The sequence below is a fragment of the Cibotium barometz genome, chromosome 7, assembly GCF_041138505.1.
Source record: "Cibotium barometz isolate CiBa-2024 chromosome 7, ASM4113850v1, whole genome shotgun sequence".
NCBI classification, from domain to species: domain Eukaryota; kingdom Viridiplantae; phylum Streptophyta; class Polypodiopsida; order Cyatheales; family Cibotiaceae; genus Cibotium; species Cibotium barometz.
In genome coordinates this window covers 17295746-17310081 of record NC_141052.1, presented here as the reverse complement: position 1 = coordinate 17310081, position 14336 = coordinate 17295746, and the positions used below count along the sequence as shown (strand labels likewise).

Genomic DNA, 14336 nt, shown 5'->3' with positions numbered 1-14336 from the left:
TTGTAGAGAAAGAGGGTTCGTTGATGTGATTGACAAGGAGGCTTGAAGGCATGACTACACTAGCTTTTGGGCAGGGGTGGGTGGCACATGTGCCTCGTTGGGGGAGGGGGGTGTTAGAGCTTTGGCGGTTGGCGTAGTGCGAAGGCGTGTTGCATGGACACTTATAAAGTTTTAATGTTAATATATAAGGCTATTCCTTAGTTAATTAAATAGCCATCCCGATTGGTTAATATATGACCTACGCCTAGGCTACATACATGCCAATTATTTCATGGCCGTGATGAGTGAGTCTGCCTAGATAGGTATGTGAAAGGTAAGGGTAAATTAAGGCTGGCTTCACAAACCTCTACGGATGTTGTGAGCCTACGTAAGCCTTAACACTGGGCATGTCTTTCATCTTTAAACTGTGCCTGGCCATGGAAAAGGTAACGACTCTTCACATGCAAGCTGAACATGGAGAGAGTTGTTCATGATGGAGATAGCATATTCACCAAGGAGAACGTCTCAGACATATTCACCAAAGAATTAGGTAAAGAGCCAATCTCCACAAAAGTGGCTTCTATGATCTTAACTCCCTCGGAGCTTGAAAACATGCATGCATGAACCAAACCCGCGGATGTGATTATCAGTCACACGTCTCAAAAGAGAGAGGTATTAACGTCGGTAGAATGCAGTCACACGTCTAAAAGAGAGAGGTATTAACGTTGGTAGAATGCAACAGGAGGGTAGAGAGAGAACTAGTGGTAACCAAAAATAATTGAGGCTAGCTTTCAAAATAGCCCCCCATGTGTGCTCACAGCAAAATGGGGGAGGGTGACATGGGCGCGCGTAGAGGGAATCTCCGCCTAAATAAACCAAACCGCCAGCGGCGGGTGGAGCGAGCGCTACAGTAGGAGATGTTTTGTGCAAATTAGGAAGAGCGTGTTTGGTGCTGCGCGCTTCCTTCACGCAATCCTCCTCCCTTCTTCGATCTTGCAAGCATCCATGCTACTACATAAAGGGATCGCAGGTCCCCGTCGTCTTCATTCTACTCCTGCGAAGCGAGGAAACCCCCCTGGTACTCCGTCTCTGTGTGTGTGTGTGTGTGTGTGTGTGTGTGTGTGGGGCTTTGATCCGAAGTTTCTTTCTTACTTTCAAAGATTCTGCACTCTGTTTAGCTCTGCATTCTACGGTTTTCGATGCCTCAATGCGTAGTTTAACTCTGTTAATCTGGTGTTTTATTTTTAAACCTCCTTACATCCATGCTTGCTTTCATCGGCTACGTGTAGAACTCTCAAGCCAATCCTTGCGTCTAACCTCATTTTCTTACTACTCCCTAATCAGCAAGGTTTACTTTTTAATCAGTTGCTTATCAACCGGTTTAGCTTTAATGCTGTGTTCGTTTGCTTTTTTTTTCCGGGTGTTTGTTTTACCTTATGAGAGACCGGCTTTTCCACTTTGTGTTGTTGCATATTGCAGGGCTAACTAGCTGAAGCTGGGTTCCGTGCACAACCTTGTCTTCAAAGGTAAAGCCAGCACACAATTTGTATTCCTCTCTACAAAAAAGCTTAAATCAGTTACAGCACATGTCTTCACATCACCATGAGGAGTTCCTTGTCATGACCTCGTGCAAGAAAGCTGCCCTTGCAGCATACCCGACATGCACGCAGACGATCCTGACGGTTCAAAAAGACTTTTAGCAGCTAATGATAGACTTGAGATTCGCAAAGAAGAAGAAGGAGAAGGAGAAGGAGAAGGCAGCACTCCCTCCCCTTTTTCCTCTTTTGAAGGCAGGGATCCGCAGATGGACAAGCTTCATGCCGTCCATCAGTGGCCTGGCACCTCGGAATCTGCTGTCACACGCCTGACAGACAGTCTGAGGAAAGAGGCCAATCTCCCTGAATATGTGTCCTTGGACACTGCATCTGATGCGCTGCACGGATCCTTCCTGGACAAGCCGTCCCTCCCGGCCCAACACGGGCCTCACCTCACAGAAAGTGACATCAGGAGCTTCTCGGATCGGAAGTCTTCCTTAAGAGATGACTTCAGCCATGCTGCTGCAGAGACTTACCTGGTCACAAAGCTCAGTTTCACCCTGCTGAAATATCTCGGGTAAAATAGGTTTTCATCTTCCTCCAAGTTCGTCTGCTTTTATTCTATGTTTTCTCTGCTATTTTGCATACCATTTCATCTAATTTGGGTGCTCTTTTGGGGGGTATTTTCTACCTTTTCCAGTATTGGTTACCGGTGGATGAACAAGCTAGGGGCACTTGGACTTTATGCTTTGTTTCTCACGCCAGGGTTTATTCAAGGTTTGATCTTCCTTTGCACCTCGCCTTTTTGACGATAGAGTTGTAGACTTGCCTGATTCAGATTCTGCATGTCTTTTTTCTCCGTTGTTTTGGCCAACTAAAAGTCGGGCAGCCCGTGGGCTAGCTTGTTAGGCCTGTAATTCAGAGCACTAGATGGAAACACCCACATCTGGCCTTAAGCCCAGGACAGTACTTCACTCACGAAGCGTCTTGTTCATTATTTGCACCTTGTAAAATGGATTTTGGATTGCATTTAGAAAAAAATTATGATTAATAAATTGAGGTTTTACCTCACCTTGCTAAGAGCTAGCCTTTCAAAATGTAAGGAAGGTATTGCTGTTATAGCTAATAGTACTGTTGTGTGTTTTAGTGGGTTACGATTACTTTCATGACAAGAGAATCCATCGAAGTATCGTCTATGGACCGAAGCCAAGAAACCGGTAGGCTAACAAGACAATTGTTTACAAGGACATGCACTCTTCTTATTATGTTCCCATGATTACTTCTTTGGCCTGCCATCAGAAAACATGTCCAATAGCCTTTCCTGATTCTAGTTGAGCACTAACACTTCCAGTCTTGGCTTGGTTTTTCGATTCTGCCAGTTTGGATCTTTATTTGCCAGAGAATCTCGAGTCTCCAAAGCCAGTGGTAGCATTCATCACTGGTGGTGCCTGGATAATTGGGTTAGTTCATCTGTTTTGGATTGCCTTTAAGTCTATCAACTTCATTATATCATCACTGGTGGTGCCTGGTTAGTACATCTGTCTTAGATTGCACTTACGGGTTTTGCTTCAGGCTTCTTAACTCTATAAATACAAGGATCTTTGAGTTTGTAAAACAAGGATGGTTTCTAGACATATGAGCGTTAACCAATCAGACTTGTTGCTTGTTTGCAGGTATAAAGCTTGGGGTTCTCTTTTAGGGCTACAACTAGTGGAAAAAGATGTGATTGTTGCATGTATAGACTACAGGTGGGAAGTCTCGTTAGTCCAAAGACTGCATGTTGTTGGCATTTTGAGATGGCAACTTTAATTCTCTTTTCAAAAAACACACTTTAATGCTTTCATTCCTTTGGTTTGAGCAGAAACTTTCCTCAAGGCACTGTAAGTGATATGGTTGAGGATGTAATGCAAGGGATTTCATATATTTGCAACAATGCTGCAAGCTATGGTGGTGATCCTGATAGGTAGGTTTTCAGAACCTAAAGCCTTGTTTTGGCCATGTTTTTACTTTTGCAATCTATACCAAGACATTTTCTTTCAGGCTTCATTTGGCCGGTCAATCGGCTGGAGCCCATTTAGCAGCTTGTGCATTAGTAGAGCAAGCAATCAAAGAGAGTGAGGAAGACGAGGCGGAATTGAGATGGAAGGCTTCTCAATTCAAAGCCTACTTCGGCATTTCAGGCGGGTCAGTTCTTTCCAAGTCCTTGTGATGGCTCTCTGATCATGGGTTCACTGTATGAAGGTTTATTTGGATGCTTTAGACCGTAAGCTATCAAAATGAATGCTCTTAAGCCATAACCAGAACTTCTTGTTTGTTTTTGCAGATACAATCTTAAAAACCTCGTGGATCATTTCCACAAAAGGGGATTGTATCGCAGCTTGTTTTTGAGGTACATTGGGATTGAATTATGTTCCATTTTCATATTGACTCACAGATTTTCTCACGTTATTATTGACTCTTTGATCTCTACGACTGTAGTGTCATGGAAGGGGAGGAATCCCTTTTGCGGTATTCTCCAGAGTTTCGTGTGCAAAGTTTATCTACAAATCCCAGCTCCTTGTTACCTCCTATCTACCTGTTCCATGGAACAGGTGATTATTCGATTCCATGTGATGCAAGGTAAGAATAGCTCTCTCTCTCTCTCTCTCTCTCTCTCTCTCTCTCTCTCTCTCTCGTGTGTGCTGCATAGAATTTTATGCATTGGGCTCCTAATCAAGAGATCCTGAGTTCAAGTTCCATTCCCTGCATTTCGGTGCCATCATATGGTTAACAGACTCATCTTTCTCTCTCTCTCTCTCTCTCTCTCTCTCTCTCTCTCTCTCTCATGTGCATGTGTGTGTGTGCAAATCAACATAACTTAACCTACATCATCTTTTTGCAGTACATCTTTTGCAGATGTTCTAGTGTCTATTGGTGCACATGTGACAGCGAGACTTTACGAAGGAAAGACACACACAGATGTTTTTTTGCAGGTCTAATCTGAAGCATTTAAACAAAACGTTTTCCTGTTTTCGTGTGATTTTTTAACTTATTGATGTCTTGGAGATTGTATTAAAGTCTTTGAGGGAATCTCTTAGACCTGCCATTGGTCAGTTTTTGTCTTTTAGAATCCACATGATTGAAATTTTCATTCAGGATCCGATGCGAGGCGGCCAGGATGTGCTTTTGGCAGACATTCTTGCAGTTGTACATGCAGGGGATAAAGAAGCGCAGGTGAATGATGCTTTATCAGAGCCAAGAAGAAGATTGGTTCCAGAATTTCTTCTACAATTGGCTCGCAGTGTTAGCCCTTTTTAAATTAAAAACTCACCTTTTGTTCAAGAGGGTTGATATGTCTTTCTTGCTGTAATGATGAAAGAAAACAAAAGGGCAATTGGCAAAACAATGCATTGGCTATTATAATTTATATTCAGGACTTGTATATAATAACGGGGTCTATCGATACATCCAGACAATGAAGTTGGAGGTTATGTCATCTACCCTATTTGCAAACCTATGTGCTAGGGGACATGCCATTGCAGAAGGAAATTAGGATTTTTCATTGTTTCATGTATATTCAATTGCATCAATGCTCAAGCATTGAGAACATTTGTTTTTCCCTGTTCATTTTCTCCATCCAATAGAATTAATAATTCATGCAAAGTTTAATAATGGCTAGAATTGTGGTTCTTATACAAGGGCTGTTTCTGGCTAAGGTTGAGGTTTGTAGGAGTATTACAGGCACACCAAAGCAATACGCTTATATTGCAGGGGTCTGCTGCAACTATGCATAACTTTTCAAGCACAAGTTCTGTAGCACATGGGATATAAAGGGTGCCATTGTGTAGCACTTGGGATATAAAGGTTGGCTGGCTACAGGAAGGAATGTGCAAGGTGTTTTTTTCTATCCAACATGCTGCAAGATAGGTGAGTGGAAGAAGTATCGTTCCTTGGAATCTCCAGCCATGGAAAACTTCTATGGTGGATCCGATCATTTCCAAGGGAAGCATGGTAAGGAGATGACGAAGATGTAAAGCATCCCCATCCAAAGAGGGAGCTTCTCTTCACTACTTGTTCATGTATCATGTCAATCACTTGCTACCATAGATGGGGCCGGGGGGCTTCATGCTGATGAAGGCTATCTCTTGCAGGATGGTGTATGCTGGACCCTTGTCACAGCTCATCTACGGTGATTGGAACAGAGACATGCAATATCCAATGCGACCAAGATGATGTATCGTGCAGGTATGTATCACACCCAGCGCTGGTAACTTTATCTTCTCATCGGCAAATGCTTCACGGCTGCTGTCTGAACCTGGCCTTAGTAGTATGTTTGGGTACGTCAATGTGGATGCTTCGATCTGCATCGTTTTCCAGGAGGGGAATCAGGCCTGCTGCACTGTCTTCAGTGATGATCACCATCAACCTTTTCCCTTTTCTGTGCTGTGCTGGTCAAAAGCCTCTGCATTTCTCTTATCAGCATCAGCCAGCTCCTTTCCACTCAGAATCGCAGGTGTTAGACGATTGTGAGCTATCCCATTACTCCTTTTTCAAAGCATTTTTCTTTCCTTATTTTTTCAAAGATGAGGTGGATTTTTCAAAAGTTTGGGGAACCTCCAACGATAAACCTTTCCAAATCAAAATGTTTTGTGCATTTCCATTAAATATATTATGTGAGATTTTCAAGAATAAGAGTGTTTTTGTAAGCTTTAGTTTTAATATGTAATGAGTAATGCTTGAAAAAGTCAATGACAAACATGCATTCACCCTTCCATGTCCTCATGTCCTCTCTATTTAAGACAATGAAATGATGACTCTCCATATGCTTTCTATTTGCATGCATTCACCCCTCCATGTAGTTTCTATTTGCATGCATTCACCCATATGTTTTCTATTTCTATGCGTTCACCCATACCCTTTCTATCAAAGGTCTCACAATTCTCTATTAAATGCCATGAAGGGCTCATTTGACGAGTAAAGGGAGGGGGAGAGAAGAGAAGGAAGAGAGGGAGGGGATGTCATGGAGGAACTCATGTACAAAAAATTTATTTGAATATATAGTATACACAGAACACTTGGAATTTTTGCTCGTCTTATCGTTGTCACCCATCTCGTGGTTCCCTTAACCTTGATGAGAGTCTCATTGCCTCAGTAAGGACGATTTTTGATGGGCTAGGTTTCCCTTCATATTTACAGTGTCAAAAATAAACTTTTTTCTAACCAGTGAAAAAAAGGATGATCTTAAAGTTCAACTGGTCTTTAGTGAAAAATTACATAGCTTAATCGGTTTTACAAATAGAATTTTTAAATTTTAAATCTCTAAATTCAAGGCTAGCCAAAATTACAGCCAAAAAAATTACACTTAAGGATAAATTTTTTTCTAACATTGATAATGCCAGTTATTTTCCATGTTTCATCTTATTTTTCGACGGCCACTCAAAATAAATGGCTCTATTACAATGAAAATATCCTTAAAAATGGAGTGTCATGCTCGTCTTAAAGCAACTTCCTTGGGGCTTTGCAGTTCACAAGAGTTATGAATGAAACCAAGGCCATTTTCTCTCTTTTCATCAAAAGTGAGAGTTCGCACAAGCTTGCCTTTACTTTAAACACTTAATATTTGTGTAAATACTAGATGTTTTTCAATTCATTAATCAACTTATTCTCATTACCATGTTTTTTTCATTTGGCTCTCTTAACTAAGTTTTGGACATTTGTAATGTTAAGGTTAAGGTTGTTTTTGTTAGTTTTACAAGACTTTTCTTTTCTTCTACTATATCTTATTTGGGAGCTTCCACGTAAAAGCTCCTAGTTACTGGTCCCTCTTTCTCCCCTTCTATACACTACTATATACTATAATACTATATTTCTATACACTACTATATACTATAACACTATATGGTATACATACATACATACATACATACATATATATATATATATATATATATATATATATCTTATTTGGGAGTTAGAAGGTTGGATTAGAGGATTAGAGAGAGAGAGAGAGAGAGAGAGAGAGAGAGAGAGAGAGTGTGTGTGTAAGATCCCTTGGATTAGAGGATTAGAGAGAGAGAGGGGGAGAGAGTGTGTGTGTGTGTAAGATCCCTCGTACCCATGCAAAAAAATATTATTAAATGAACGATTTTTTACCTAAAAATAAATAAATTGTGTACTTTAGCAAAAAGATAAAGTGTGTAAATAAAATGAATATGGAAAAATTGTTCAAAGATGGGTAAAAGTCTTTGAAAAAATAAGACTTAGGTGGGAACCTTAAATTTTAACCTAAATGCTAAGGCTCACATACCCTGGGAAATTATTGATAAAATATGAGAGCAGCACATGTGCACAAGTGTGTGTGTGTGTGTGTGTGTGTGTGTGTGTGTGTGTGTGTGTGTGTATCCTTGGGTAACATTACCAAAAAAAAAGCGTGTATCCTTGGGTGAAAGCACTTAGATTTCAAAAGAATTTGAAAAATATAAGTCCATATTTAAATCCAGAATGTGGGGTTTACCCTAGGGCCAAGGGCATGGGCAAAAATATTATGAACACATTGGGAAAATAAAATTAATTTGCTTTAGCCCAAGTGTATGCACCCTTAAGATAATTTAATTAAATGGTCTAAGTTTCTAAGGCTTGGGTAACAACCATGGTTTAACGAAACCAGGTGGATTTGAGGAGCGTGGTAAGTGAAAAATGGTAAGTGGATTTGCTAGTGGTATTTAGGTAGATGTTGTAGGATAATGGTTTTTTTTGGCTAGTGGTTTTTGCATGGATGATGTCGGACTCCTCTTCTCTTAGTTGCATTAGACATGGTAGGCTCATGCAACAAATATCTTTAGTGTAGTCCCCAATTGCTTGAGTTAGCATTAGTTAACTAATGTGCATGATGTGTTATGTCATATACGGGTCATTTTCATGCATTAGAGGGTTGCCAACTATAAAAGGACTCTTCCATTCCTTCTCTTTTCCATGCCTTCTTTTGAGCTCTTCTATGATGTCATAATTTTGTTAGTGCCTCTCTTATTGTATGTATATTGAGTACTAGCCAACATAGGGGTAGAAGCTAGCCTAGTCTTTTGGAGCATTTACTTCATATTTGGGAGCTTGTGGGACACAATTTTCTAAAAGGAGGCATGGATTTCTTGAGAAAACTAAAGGCTTTCTCAACATTCTACAACATGTCAACCTCAAGCTTTTGCAAATCTACAAGTAGGTGATTTACACTTGTTCATATTTTTGAATTTTTGAAAGTGCAATTGAGTGCTTGTATTTCAATTTCAATTATTTTTACCTCTTTGCCAATTAACAGTAAATAAAATTGATATTTAAATCAAATAAATATAACCTTTGTGACCATAGAAACCCATCATTGTCCAATCTAATAATTTTAGTTCCACTATAAGGTAATTGTAGACTAGGAAAGTATGCACTACTAAGCCTGAACACTCGCAGACCACTATGCTGACCGGAGGAGCCCACAAGTATCACATCCAAATCAGACAATTGTTCCAAAATCCAGGGAGCCGTTCTTACAGCCATATCGCTCCCAGGATAAGAATGCTCTAGCCAACTAGAAATAGGAGCCACATGTAATTGATGTGCACCTCTAGTCCCCAAACGTGTTCTCCCCAATACAAATGGGACCGTCCCTTGTCAATCACATTGACCATGTCCAGCGCATACCCACGTCCGATTGAGATGGGTCAAGGTCTCGAGTGACTATCTTCATTGATGAGACTCACTACTCCGGTGACATTTGCACAAGCAATCCACGCATGTGTGGTACCTTCATAGGCATCCACATCAAACAATTCTCAATGAATACAATGGTGGCAAACAAGCAAAACATGATCAAGAAACTATGCATCACTCATGCATCTAGCTTGGTAAACCATCACAACCTTGTAATCCCCACCCTAGCTTATATACTTCACATTGTACATGGCTAAAGGCCTACCATTGTAACAAAAGACAGCCCATATAAGGCTTGGGTTTGTAATGAGAACATGGTTTGGGCACCCCATAAGTGTGGGGAGCGGCTAGGCAAAGCCCATTTGTATATAAGGAACTTATTGGGAGTGTGAAAAAACACTTTTGATAATACAACCTATATTTGAGCTCAATCTTGGGAGCTCCTTCATTCTTGTCTTAATCTCTTCTTAATTCTTGTATGCTTTCATGTTTATGTTAATCATTAGCTATGGAGCCTTGTGGAGTTGCTTGCTCGCATGTGTGAGTGCTTGAGTGAGTGTGTGTGTGTGTGTGCTTGGGGTGAACTTGCTTGCATGTGTGAGTGCTTGAGTGAGTGTGTGTGTGTGTGTGTGCTTGGGGTGAGCTTGCTTGTGATTACCTAGATGTGGAAGTGATTAAGAGAGAAAGAGATTGGGTGAGAAGAGATGAAGCTTGCTAGCTTCTCCCTCATGAGTAATTAGGTTACGAAGGTCCAAGCATTGAATTGGTAGAGCTTGATTACCTAGATGTGGAAGTGATTGAGAGAGATTGAGTGAGAAGAGAGGAAACTTTCTAGCTTCTCCCTCATAAGTGATTAGGTTATGAAGGTCCAAGAATTGAATTGGTAGAGCTTGAGGGACCACCCTTGAGGTTTTCATTCCCACATCCAATATGCTTTTATACTCTAGACGGGTTGTACTCCCTTGACAATGCTTGTTGTGAAGCTACAAGATGTTCTCATCTCACGAACTGTGGATAATCTCTTATTATATCATCTTCTTTCTCCCATGTCGCATCTTTGGCTAGGAAAAATTTCAATTTGATTAAGTATTCCTTCAAGACCCTATTCTTGAGAGGCTTTTATGTGACATCCAAGACTTCCTTTGGTTCTAATTCCACTTGTCCTTGAACTAGCATAGTATTTTTCTCATCTTCTAGGATATGTCCTGGATTCAAAATATACTTTTTTAGCAAACTGACATGAAAAACATTGTGGATTTAAAGATACAAGGGAAGAAGAAGTTCATAAGCTTGACTTTCAATCCTTTGTGTAATTATATATGGACCACTATATCTTGCTACTAACTTCTTGTACTTTCCTAATTCAAGAAATGTACACCTTGATCACTAACCAGTTCAATATATATCTATATATATATATATATATATGTATATATATATATATGTATATATATATATATGTATATATATATGTATGTATGTATGTATGTATGTATGTATGTATGTATGTATGTATGTATATACATATATGTATGTATGTATGTATATCTATCTATCTATCTATATATATATATATATATATATATATATATATATGTATGTATATATATGTATGTATGTATGTATGTATGTATCCAAAATCTCTAAGATATAAACTATATATATGTAACACTAAGTTCTAAGACTATACATACATACATACATACATACCTATATATATATATATATATATATATATATATATATATATATATATATATAACACACACACACACACACACACACACACACACACACACACATATATATATTTACTAAGGTTTAAAGATTATATTATCTAAAAATACCTTTAAAGGCTATATATATGTATGTATATATATCACTCTAAAGTTTACTATATATATAAATAAGTTCTTTATCTTTAATGCATTGGGGGCCTCCCCTTTATATTCCACACAAGAAATTAACTAAGAAAAGCCTTTGATATATATGAAAAAAACTTAAACCTCCCCTTATCCCTTCCATAGGGATTGGGGTATGGAGGGGGAATTACCTTTACTTCTCTCTCTCTCTCTCTCTCTCTCTCTCCCGTGCCTATTGGAGGTGGTCATTGTTGTGCTTGTCTAATGGTTGGTGCCTTACTCGATGTTGCTCCCCTTGCTACTCTATGCCTTTGTGTGTCTTGCTGGGGCTTTGCTTCATATCCCTTCCATAGGGATTGGGGTATGGAGGGGGACTTACCTTTACTTCTCTCTCTCTCTCTCTCTCTCTCTCTCTCTCTCTCTCTCTCTCTCTCTCTCTCTCTCTCTCTCTCTCTCTCTCTCTCTCTCTCTCTCTCTCTCTCTCTCTCTCCCGTGCCTATTGGAGGTGGTCATTGTTGTGCTTGTCTAATGGTTGGTGCCTTACTCGATGTTGCTCCCCTTGCTACTCTATGCCTTTGTGTGTCTTGCTGGCTTTGCTTCATATCTAATGTTATTGTTATGGGTTAATTTTGTTTGGTTGAGCCACCAGGCTTTGGGACTTAGTTAGGTCCTTGCTTGGCCTTGATTGACCTTTGGGCTGCTGTGTCGATTCTGCCTTGGCTATAGCTGTTTCGGTCCTTTGGGCCTTAGTTAGGTTTTGGTTGGCCTTGGTTGATCTTTGGCTGTCAATTTCACCTTGGTTGGTTGGCCTTGATTAGCCTTGGCACTGGTTTTGCCTTAGGCTTGATGCTTGTCCGCTCCCCTCATGGGCCCCTTGGGCATGGTGCAACCCTCTCCTTCCCCAAACTTTTAAGGAAAAATTTCTCTCTCTCTCTCTCTCTCTCTGTGTGTGTGTGTGTGTGTGTGTGTGTGTGTGTGTGTGTGTGTGTGTGTGTGTGTGGAAAAGAATTGAATGAAAAATTTACTTTCTCTCTCTACTACAATGAGGGGTTCCTCTCCTTCCCCAAAACTATTTAGAAGAATTTCCTTAATGTATAAGAAGGAAGATAAATTTTTGAAAACTAACACTCCCAAAAAATATATAAGAGAACTCTCCCTCTCTCCTCACATACAAAAAGGAAGATAAAATTTTAAAAACTAACACTCCCAAAAATTTAACTAGCACTTCACCTTATTCACATGAATCTTAAGACTAGAAGGGGGGGACTAGGAGAGAGGGGTTATTTCTAAAGAAAAGGATGATTGAGAGCCTCTACATGTGCATAGTCTACATGAGTGGCTACTAAGCCACTCATGTAGACTAGAAGGGGGGACCAGGAGAGAGGGGGGGTATTTCTACAAAAAAAAGATGATTAAGAACCTCTACATGTGCATGGTCTACATGAGTGGCTGCTAAGCTATACCTTTTATGCATTTCATAGATTTTTGGGGCTAAAGTCCAATTTTGAATTTCATGCATGCACTTTATCCCTTTTAATATAATATATAATGCATGACTCTTGTTTTGCATGTGCCTCAAACCACATACCACTAAATAAATACCATGGTGGGTAATTTTAGCACTACCCACTAACCAAAATCCATCTAGTTTTAGTTAAACCATAGTTTAACGTTAAGGAATCTAACCCTTTAGTTTATATATTAAATTAATGTGCACCCACACAAAATAGACTTTTTTTTCATGGGAACCTTACAATTTTTAGCCTCAATGTTTTCAATTAAATATTCGTACTAAACCAATTAATTTTACTTTTTTTAACTTAATTTTACCATTTTTCCCTTTGACCTAAATTAAATGTAGGTGTGCACACACATGCACATGTGACCTTAAAAATATTTTTTCTAATTTATTTATGAGATTTTTACAAATAATTTACACATTTACAGTAATTTACACACTCAATTTAATTTGTTACTGTTGGTAAGAGGGATCTTACCATTTAAAATGATTGAAACTTGATATATTTGCGTAATCTTTTAATGGTCATACATCACAAACTAAGCTTGTATTGAGGAGCTTAAAAAAGAAAAAGCGTGCTATTTTTTTAGCTTTGTGCAACCACCATCTACTTTATGAATCCACATGATCGATGGTGTATGCCTAGCATGTGTATCCTCATAAACTAGATGTTTCCATAGAGCTCAAAAATGTATTCACTTTTTTTGGTTCCTTAATCTAAGTTATGGTTTGAGAGATATGGGCTTTCAAATATTTGAAAGAGAGATAAGGAGGAGTAAGTCTTTTAGACACAATAAATTATAAAACTATAAAAATTATGAAAACATAAGAATTATGCACCACATAGATTATAGGACTACAAATTTATGTACCACATATAGTAGCAACTACAAACTTCTAAATAATACAAGTACTTATCTATAATAAGAAAAATTCATTCAATGCATCTTGTGAGCTTGATAGAGAGAGAGAGAGGTAGGGGTAAAGAGATAGGTTGTGAGTGGGTAGAGAGAAGGATATATATGGAAAGGGAGGGACAAGTGGAGATATGTAAATTTGAGTGATGGAACAATATAAGACTTTACGATAGTTATAGCCAACTCAATATTGCTTGCGTGAAACATGCTTGTTTTTTGTCATTGATGTTTTCCTTGAAATATAATACAAGCATAAAATATTGTTTATTTTATATCTCTTTGGATTTAGTTGTAGTAGGTAAGGAATAAGGAAATGGGATGGTGGGGGGAGAGAGAGAGAGAGAGAGAGAGAGAGAGAGAGAGAGAGAGAGAGAGAGAGAGAGAGAGAAGAGTACAATTGGTGTGACGAGTGAGAAAGAAATGACAAAGATGGGAAGAGAGAGAGAGAGAGAGAGAGAGAGAGAGAGAGAGAGAGAGAGAGAGAGAGATTGTTTGCTTGAGAAAGAGAATAGAGAGAGATTGTTTGTTTGAGAAAGAGAAAAGTTTCATTTGCTTGTTGAGAAATGCGTGAAAAAAAAAACACATACAGTATAAATCATATTTCTTTACAACATGGATTCCACTTAGACTAGAAATCTTTAGAATTTAACTTTATCATCAAAAGGTAGACATAAGTTTGTAATTTGTCCTTGCTAAAATAAGCGTGAAGAGAAAGAAATGCTTTATAAAAATGTCTTTTTATTTGCAGAAATGTGTGCAAAAAAAAAGCATACTCTATAATTATATTTTCCTCTTTCATGGATTCCACTTGGACTAGAGCCCACTAGCATTGATCCTTTTTTTGTGCATC

The 14336-nt window shown here is 38.9% G+C and overlaps 2 protein-coding genes across 5 annotated transcripts; both read left to right on the top strand.

Annotated features, from left to right (window-relative positions):
• Window positions 1–759: 759 nt before the first annotated feature.
• On the top strand, window positions 760–5165 carry LOC147636759 (putative isoprenylcysteine alpha-carbonyl methylesterase ICMEL2). Of its 4 annotated transcripts, none has more exons than XM_086800284.1 (13): window positions 806–1057; window positions 1459–1505; window positions 1630–2091; window positions 2215–2291; window positions 2662–2731; window positions 2894–2974; window positions 3188–3262; window positions 3376–3477; window positions 3555–3698; window positions 3838–3903; window positions 3993–4133; window positions 4396–4486; window positions 4650–5165. In XM_086800284.1, the coding sequence occupies exons 3-13, from the start codon at window positions 1640–1642 to the stop codon at window positions 4809–4811; spliced, it is 1461 nt and encodes a 486-aa protein (XP_086656410.1). In that variant the 5' UTR covers window positions 806–1057; window positions 1459–1505; window positions 1630–1639; the 3' UTR covers window positions 4812–5165. The 4 variants fall into 4 exon arrangements, with proteins under 4 accessions (XP_086656411.1, XP_086656410.1, XP_086656412.1 ...); XM_086800286.1 differs by having other exon boundaries at window positions 880–1057; window positions 1618–2091; XM_086800287.1 differs by having other exon boundaries at window positions 880–1057; window positions 1614–2091.
• Window positions 5166–5311: 146 nt separating this feature from the next.
• On the top strand, window positions 5312–6262 carry LOC147636758 (uncharacterized). Its single transcript, XM_086800288.1, has 3 exons — window positions 5312–5504; window positions 5645–5738; window positions 5871–6262. The coding sequence occupies exons 1-3, from the start codon at window positions 5459–5461 to the stop codon at window positions 6217–6219; spliced, it is 489 nt and encodes a 162-aa protein (XP_086656414.1). The 5' UTR covers window positions 5312–5458; the 3' UTR covers window positions 6220–6262.
• The last annotated feature ends 8074 nt before the right edge of the window (window positions 6263–14336 follow it).

Bases quoted from the DNA above. Each gene is read 5' to 3' on its own strand.
- LOC147636759 (XM_086800285.1), top strand. From the start codon at position 1,640: ATGCACGCAGACGATCCTGACGGTTCAAAAAGACTTTTAGCAGCTAAT. The intron at 2,975-3,187 runs GTTAGTTCATCT...GCTTGTTTGCAG, and splicing joins GGTGGTGCCTGGATAATTGG to GTATAAAGCTTGGGGTTCTC. The intron at 4,134-4,395 runs GTAAGAATAGCT...ATCTTTTTGCAG, and splicing joins TCGATTCCATGTGATGCAAG to TACATCTTTTGCAGATGTTC.
- LOC147636758 (XM_086800288.1), top strand. From the start codon at position 5,459: ATGGAAAACTTCTATGGTGGATCCGATCATTTCCAAGGGAAGCATG. The intron at 5,505-5,644 runs GTAAGGAGATGA...TATCTCTTGCAG, and splicing joins TCATTTCCAAGGGAAGCATG to GATGGTGTATGCTGGACCCT. The intron at 5,739-5,870 runs GTATGTATCACA...ATCGTTTTCCAG, and splicing joins CAAGATGATGTATCGTGCAG to GAGGGGAATCAGGCCTGCTG.